The 9,043-nt window shown below is 38.5% G+C and overlaps 1 protein-coding gene across 1 annotated transcript; it reads right to left on the reverse strand.

The window, feature by feature from the left end:
- Nucleotides 1–1,564: 1,564 nt before the first annotated feature.
- tmem254 (transmembrane protein 254) lies at nucleotides 1,565–6,682 on the reverse strand. The gene is made up of 4 exons (XM_030442980.1): nucleotides 6,538–6,682; nucleotides 4,263–4,366; nucleotides 3,365–3,424; nucleotides 1,565–2,541 (listed from the first exon to the last, which is right to left on the reverse strand). The coding sequence occupies exons 1-4, from the start codon at nucleotides 6,622–6,624 to the stop codon at nucleotides 2,421–2,423; spliced, it is 372 nt and encodes a 123-aa protein (XP_030298840.1). The 5' UTR covers nucleotides 6,625–6,682; the 3' UTR covers nucleotides 1,565–2,420.
- Nucleotides 6,683–9,043: the final 2,361 nt, after the last annotated feature.

The following is a 9,043-nucleotide window of genomic DNA, read 5'->3' on the forward strand; positions in this document are numbered from 1 at the left end:
GCCGGCTCCCCTGAGTCTGTCAGAGTGGCTGCTTGTGAAGAGAAAGGCAGATAAAGAGTAGATAAAATGATCAGGGTGAGTTCGGGCAAACTAACAAGAAAAATATTCTCACATAAAACAAGTCAAAGCCAAAGTGTTGAACATAGATTTCATAACACACTGACAAATAAAATGACTTTACATTAGGATGGAGATTTACAGCATGTACTGTGCATTCATATTGGGTAGTGCTGCTCAAATCTTTGTCTATCTTATTGAAAAGTTTTGTCACCTGTTCCTCTTCTACTATTGCAGAGTGCAGAATGACCATAACAAAAAAAATACCACATTCTTGAATAACTTTGGTAACAGTGTCCTGTAGTTGCCGTATGATTAAATGTAACAAGGGGGGACTCACTTGCTCCTACTGTGTAACTACACAGTATGATAACAGTTTGTATGTTAACAATACATGAGAGTTGTGATTCATATCTAGTGTTTGTCTCGTGTTTTACATGTATTCGATTCCTGGGATGAATGGAGGCGGTGCGCAGAGCTGCAACAAGGTAAGCTTGCACTTTGAGAAGGTGTACTGCTGGTCGAACACGATTATCAGGGAGAAGACTTCACACGACTTCAAAACTGCCAACATGTGGTTGTTGTGGCCATCTGCTCCTCCTGTGCTGGTGGCTTGGGGATGCTCCTCACACACGTACACACAGGTAGCTGTCAGTATGTACACTGTTCTCCTCAATAGTACAATTAAAAAAACACCAGTGTTTCTGTGCAGGTTGAGGACATGGCTGCACTTGAAAGACACAGGAAAAAAAGTGTTTATAGAGTTCATAATAAAGTGCAAAATTACTTTTTGGAATATTGTACATGGAATATTCCTTGTATTACAGTGTTAATTGCGGTAGAAACGTTAAAATTCGAGATTAAAAAGGCAGCAGTCGGTGCTGGGGAAGGTTGAGCGGAGCTCTAAAGTGGATTTCATTCTTGAACGTGTCTGAGAACAAGGTTAGAGATCAACAGAATCCGGATAATATGGTTTAGCTTCAAAATAACTAAATCTGGGCTCCGCTTAACGTAGATCCTATAAATCCAAATTAGGAAAAACTCTGTAATGCTTTAGATTACAGTCTTACAGAGTAAGTACTTTATTCTTACGATCTAACAGTGTACATGTGTACACATATCTGTAGGTACTGGGGAACAAGATGTGAAATAAGCGGGTAACAATTCAGGATTTTACAGAGAATTTATACTCTAGTTAATTTTTTAACTACTGAATAATCTGGATGTTTCATGCCAATTAACAAATGTTAGCAAACTCACGTGCTTAAATGGAGGGCTGAACATTGCCGACATTGTGTGTGCTAAACCTTAGCATTGAAATAGTTTGCATGCTGCTGTTAGCACTGCTGTGCCTCAGTACAGCTTTACAGAGCAGCTAGCAGGGGCATCTTATTACAACTGGTTTAAAACAAACCATTGAGTAAAATTCTATAAAACACAGGATGCGATCATGTACTGTAAGCTGTGTCGTCAGAGGAATCAAAATCATTCAACAAAACACATTTCATGCAGTTTGTAAGTCACTTTATTTTGCAGCGTAAATATTAAGAACTCCCATTCTGTAGTTTAAAGAAGTTAAACTTCAAGCACATCAGTGGATGAAAAGGCAAACGTGAATTTTGAATGCACTCAGCAGCTCTCTTCACTTTTGGGTGGTGGCAGTGCGCACCATCTGCAGCTGACCTGTCTGACGTCATGTTCATCACAGCAGCTGAGAACATTTTCCTACTGCCATCACCCAGGCTGACTGTGTAGGTCATGAGAGTAAAACACAAAGTTCCCCTGTAGTTCACCAAATATCCAGCTGAGGGCAGATTCATCAAGAAAACTCTGCTCCCGTTATTGTCATTATCAATAAAAACGTTACATTATTATTTTTATAAAAAGGTGCAAATTTGTAGCCTATGATTTATGAATAAAAATGAATGGAATGAAACTGGGCTGCACTGTCATCACAGGAACACATGCCAGTAGTGTAAACTAAGTAAGAAAACTTGTAATCTCGACTGGGGTTGCAACAGGTTTCACAGTATACAGTGTGAAAATTGTTAGTGTTAGTAATAAAATATATCCGGTTTATATCTAATTTCATGTCAGTCAGGACAATAACAATTATGATAATTGTATGATATCATGATATTTTCTGAGATATCATCGCTGTTGCAACCCGAGTGTAAGGCTTCACTTCAGTACTCTTGTGTTGAAAGAAACAGTATAAGAGAAAAGGCTCAGATGTCTTCCCCCACTCGCCCACTTCCTCATATCGATGAGAAAAGCGGTTGAAGAAGAATCAGAGGAAACAAGGAAGAGAATGATTTTCCAGATTCATCTATTGTTGTTCTGTAGGCTTTCTCCTGCTGGCATCAGTGTTGTTTGGGACGCTCGGGGTCGTACTTGAGGAGCAGGCCGAGCGAGGCGAAGCCAAACAGAAAGGTCTGACCAAACCACAGGCAGCGAGTGGTCGTGTCGTTGATGCCTTTCTTACTGCAGAGAGACGGAAGAGAAACAATGAACAAAAGTAAAGTTTGCAGCCGTTTCATGTGTCCAAAGGAGGCTGCTTATGGCCCTCAATTTCATATCAGAACCATGAAAACTCACTTACTTTAAAATGTAACTGATGAATGACAACACTGAATAAAAAGTGAGGGACACTGGTCGTGAATGTTTCCCTGATGCATTTTTGATTTAGACCGGGCTTCAAAGAGCTTGTGGTCAGTTTCATGCAATATTCTATTGTTCTTGTTTCAGCATTCATACTATTAGCTACTGTCAAATATTACTCATTGCATGATTACTCTTGTCAAAAGAGTTGAGATCTCTTCACACTGGCCAACTCTACATAATATCTACACTGTAGTTACAATGTATAGCAAGGCACCTATCTTTACATCTCTTTCCATTAGATGGTGTGTGTGTTTATACATATCTATATATAATATATAATATATACACACAAAGATGTCACATAATATAGTTTATTTACACATGTTGTTTTACAGACATTTTTTAAATGTCAGTGCTTTTTACTCTTCTCATATTATCTTTCTCTATTTATTATCTTATTATATCTGCTGTGTGATAGCTTCTGTTCCAGAGGGAGCAACTTCAACATATGTAATTTCCCCCACAGGAATTAATGAAGTATTCCTGATTCTGTTTCTGAAGTTTTACACAAGTCTTTAGGCTTTCAGGGGGGACTGTAAACTTTAGAGGAGCCCTCATATCATAATAGAAGCTAAGGGAACAGACTTGTAAACACTAGACCACAGCACCACCTAGTGGACAATTGTGTTATTGTCGTTCTTACCTGCACATCTTCAATGCAACGTAGGCCTCATAAAGATGGATAGCGACTGTGGCCCACCACCTGTGACAAAGACAAATATGTTGAAATTATGGCTGAACGATACCAAAGATCATACTGTCATTATTTCTGACAGACACTGCAATTAATTGTGCAGCCTAGCTGAACCACAGACTTCGTGTTGAATTCAACGATAATCTTCACAGTATCCTTAAGAGATGGTCACTTACGTTCTGAATTCACATGCAGTTTAAGAACTTGTCGAAACTTCACACCATGTTTTGTTTTCCCTCATCCAAAGATGTGCAACACCCAGCCACCACTGTCACATGACAACCCCTTAGATTAAACACTTCACGAATATCAAACCATTAAACACTGAGTGACGTTTTCCATCTTAGCCATCTCGTTAGGAAACACCTAATGGCTGTCTTATTAGTCACATGACTTAACAACAACAAAACATCACCTATTGATCTCTGTGTTAATATTCTACTGCTGCAGCAGTCATGTGATTTAAACGACTTATACTACCACTGGCGGAGGTGGTGGTAACGATCTGTAAACGAGGAAAGCCGAGCATTAGTTGATGAAAGAGTGTATTTGAGCCTCCTGAGGGTGCTTTGCACGTCATTGATTCTCACTGACGCTGCTCATCTGATGTATTTGCCTTTTCTTATTATGAGGAGAAAATCCCAACACTTTTTAATATTAGAGTATGTGAAACAAGAGACTTGGTGTCTTCTAGATCGAGCTCTGAAATGTTTTGTATCGAACAGTCAAACTGTAGCCACAGTAACAGTGTTTTTTAGATAACTACCACATTCCAGTGTAAGAAAGTGACAAGAATACGTCCCACGCTAACAGGAGGCAGAGTTTCAAATCACTTGTGATCACTTACCCTTTGTACATAAGGTCAGCATAGTTATCCACAAGGTATCTGCAGAAGGTACCAAATGCACCGAGGTAGTGATATGGGATTGTTTCTGGCGCAAACACGATCAACTGCAAAACCAGACAGAGTAGTTCAGCATTATCCCACAAAAAAACACACACACAGTACATGCTGACAATATGCACAATTAGTTGATTAATGAAAATATTCTTCTTAATTATTAGGAAAAATACTCAGATTTCAGCATCTTAAATGTGAATACCTTCTTTGTCCTTTACTCATCTATGGGAGCAAACTGAATATCTTTGGTATGTGAACAAAACAAGACATTTAAGATGTTATATTGGACTTTGGGAAACACAGTTCAACATTTTTGGACATCTTATGGACCACATGATCCATTGATAAATTGAGAAACTGATCAGCAAATTATCTTTAGTACAGCCCGTAAGCATACCATACCCATTTAATACTCTGAGGCATGACCTTTTCATAACTTCTTTAACTCAAACTCACTTAAATCAAAAGGGCTGTTTGTATTGATGACATTCCAATAATCTGCCACGCATTACATGGCACACAGCTGACATGAAGAAGTGCGATAGGTTTTTCATTCTAAGGCTCATTTGGTGGTCCCCAATGTTCTGCTTTTAATCTCGGAAAATCCAGTGCGGGTTGACATGAAGTAACATCTGTCTGCTTTCATGAATGGCTTCTTGCAGCAATATTTATCATGAGTGTAACCAGTAAATGGCAGCCTTGCTGTGAGATGTGTTACTGAAATTGAATTGGATGCAGTTCTGGAGGAGAATCAGTCCTGTGTCGTGTTGAGATTTTTGGTGGGTTAGCATTCAAGTCTTGTCATGCTGCCTTCAGCAACATCGTCTTCCATTGCATGTAAAGATGATTTGTTTTCAGCATTGCATAGAAAGAAATTCAGTTAAAATACATCCCTACTGCATTTTCAAAGCCAAATGACAAAAGGCTTTCAAACAAAATTGATCATAATACAGATTAGTATTACATTTGATATTTTTTTTATGATATTTCAGTTAACCAGCAGTTAGTAACCTAAAGCAAAGGACTCTAAATGAGCCAACTTATTTAACTGAAGTTCAACAGAACCAACTTGCTGGGCGTTTCAATGACGTGTGCTTATGACAGGGTTGCAGCAGTACACCTTTTTCAAAGTATACAATTTAACATTTGTATTAACTATGAAAATTTCCATTGCAACCCTCAATATAGTCAAATGTTTGCTTTTATGTCCCTGTTAATTACATCCTGAGCAAATTTCCATTTTGTTCCCCTCATTTCCCATAATTCCTGTTGTTACATTCAAACCAGAATTCTAAAGCCATATTTCTTTTGCCTTGAAGTCTAAACCTCTAAACATGTAACATTGTGCTACTCCACTATTGTCCTCTCCTGTCACTGTGACCTGTCAGGTATGTGTCCGTATGAACTATGACTGGTTCATGGAAAACACAAAGGGATATTGTTGGAAGGGCCCCTCTGCCCAGAGACTGCAGTCCAGTTATGGTTTGCATGTCACACACTGGAACTATGTTTCTTTAACCAACACTGATTGTGCAATACCCCGTAAACAACCAACCCTGTTGTGTATTTGCCATTTAATTACAGCACTACACATAACTACACCAGTCTACATTAGTGTGTACGTGGCAAGTTGTATGAACAAGTGACAGTACGTGTGCATTTTAAGGAGATAGAGCTGTTAGCTAGCTACCACGAAACCCCGATATCTAACTAACTATTACCCCATTAGCTTCAGTGCACCTGCGGTGTAACCACAGTAGGAGGGAACGAGAGTCAGGAAACATCTCTAACCTCATGATATTTCGAATGACACGTTACTGTTTGCTTTTTATAAGACAACAGATAGGTTTGCCTAGAGTCAGCCGAGCAGTTGACAGCTAGCTTGTCCAGTGGACTTCGTACAAAAGTTTGTCTGACCTGTGCTCCTTTCCCAACACTGAAGGACTCCTGATAAGATTAGCTATCAGCATATCAGCGATTCGGCAATGACCTCTGATGCTACTTTACCGACATATGAACATTTTCACCAAATATCAAGTGTGAAGTGACAATACAGAAGAAGAAAAAAACAATAACAAACACATTTGAGAATATTAGGACGACCCGGACGACATTTCGCGCAACACAACACGGTGGCGTTTACATTCCCTGGGAGAAATATTGTTAAAAACTCGTATTTACTCTATCTGACTTCGATTATAGCTAAATTTAATAAACTTACAGTGAAATATCCCACTGAGAGTGTCACGGTGACAATCCAAAACAGGCTGGTTCTTTTAAAGAAAGCGCTTCCATCACTTTTAGCCATAGCTGCTGCTGCTGCTGCTGCTCTTCGTTGGTCCCGCTGTGAAATGTGACCGTGTGAGAACAGCAGCGAGATGAAAACTGACGGGACCGCAGGGCAGGGTGTATAATTGAGGCGTTATTACATACATTGAAAAGTAGGGTGACAAAATGCAGAATAAACCACGTTTTGTTACTGATTTCTTCTTAATTCTCAATAATAAGTTTTTTGTGTGTATTTTACATTTAAAATATACAATAAGCTGCACCACACAGGGGTTTTTTAAGGCTTTTACCAGGTAGGCCTAGTTGTGTAAGTTGTTCACGTGGCCCTGTGTGACGGGAAAAGATTTCAAATATGTTCAATGAGATGCTAAGATATTAAGAGAGTCTTATATAGCTGGATAGCCTGCGATTAAGTGCAGAAATTGTATTGGATCAGTGTCAAATGCTTCATTTATCTGGTAAAGAGTGAATAATGACACAGCAGATTTTGACAAATAGAAATACAGCATCTTGATTTTACAGACTTACACCTCTCTTAACCTGTAGTAACATTGATACATTCAAGCTACAATGGGAAGGAGATCTGGGAAAACACTTACCACTTGAACAATGTGGAAGTGTAATGCAACATGTGAATTACATGCTAACATTAACTTTCTCTTCTGTCAAAAGGGGTCACCTTTATGAATTGGAAAGTAAAGAAGTTGCTTTTGTTTGAATCACTGGATAAAGAAACTAATAATGATGTAATGTGTAGCCCTCAGCCCTGCAAGGGGCTAATGGCTTAGATGGACCATGGACACTAATTAAGGAATGTACAAAACTAGAGGCACTTAATTTAGTTTAAGAACTGTTTTAAATGTTCAGGATAGGCCAGTATAGGACTAATAAGCACTCTGTTGTTTTAGAATATAGTTCAGTGTTGTGACTCCTTCCAAGGCCTGCAGCTGCACAGACCAAAGATCAAGATATAGGATTTGAAAAATATATACTAAACTGAGCTTACAATGACAATAAAAGGAATTGTATCCTCTTCTATTCTATTCTAATTATATTTTTAAAAAGATAATCTGTATATATTTTACTGTAACCTGTCTGTCACCATTCTTTTTTTCAGTTCAATTCGTTTTGCTACACAGAACAAAACCATTGTTAAAAAAATCACTCATGTCATGCATGAGGGCAGAATAATTCTTTGTTTGCCTTAAATCTGTTTAAAACGCACATGCCTTCCTTTGTTCTTGTCATTTTGCATCAGTTTTCTTTCAAATTAAAATTGTAATTGTACATTTTTAAGTTGTATGTTTGCCTTCTCAATGCATGTCTTTCATTCTGCCATGTCCTTGCGGCGCTGCAGTTTTCTGTTTGGAGGATTATGCTTTTTGTAATTACCATGAAGAGATAAGATGATCAGATGACTCTTTTTCTCTCAAATATGCTGATCTCTGTAGTGGCAGGATCAAACTAAAAAAAGCTCTTTATAGTGATTTTGCATTAGCTGAATAGCCTCCGGTATATGCTGAACCGGTGTTTGGTGTCTTTAATCAGTCACTCATTGTATGTAAACTCGTGTTTAATCTGTTGAAACGGTTTATTGATAATTGACCCTTTCCTATTTTATTATTTTATCAGACTAATTTCAGATAATGAAATACACGGCATACATTTTTCTTTCTATAAATATCCAGAAATAATCTGATTTATTTCACACTGGTGAGTTTGGCAGCTTCCACAGCAAGGAAGAGTGTTTTGTATAACGTCTGATGGGATTTGGATAAAGCATAGAGAGAGTTGGTGGGACTTTGAGGAGCCGTCTCTGCACATGGAGACATTGATTCTGCGAGTTGTCCAGATAAAGATAATAAGAAACACTCTTAGCTTGTTTTGGTTGCATTAGATAACTCCAGTAGACTTCAAGCTGCATTGTTTTCTCACACATACAAATACTGTAAATCTGTCTCTGCACTTTGCCCTTTTGTACTGTTTGACTTCAGATTCGGTATGTTAGCATTTTCATTTTCATTGCAATTGACATGTAGCTGATGCTCAGAAATCATTACAACCAAGGACTCAAAACTATATGTGAATGGGCACCATATATCTATACATACAGCTAGTGTACATATATATCGCATTTAAGTAATGACATGGCTGTTTTGCTGCAGCATGTCAGATGTGACATATTGAGGTTAAAGATCACAGCATCTGCATTCAGCTCGGTCGAAGCCTGGACATGTTAAACAATTTGACAAGCTTGCCTCTTACTTTGACGCACCTATTCAGTGTAATGAGGCGGCTGTGTAACAGTTCAATTCATCACTGAATAATTACCCCGCTTTGTTTTTCCTTGTGATAGCAGGGAGCTGCTCTGCATCTGAAAAGAAAAACAGGAGCCACTGATAGGCTTCAGCTCAGATTTGTGTTTCACCGGGGTCTGT

Source organism: Sparus aurata, chromosome 15 (genome assembly GCF_900880675.1).
Source record: "Sparus aurata chromosome 15, fSpaAur1.1, whole genome shotgun sequence".
NCBI lineage: Eukaryota > Metazoa > Chordata > Actinopteri > Spariformes > Sparidae > Sparus > Sparus aurata.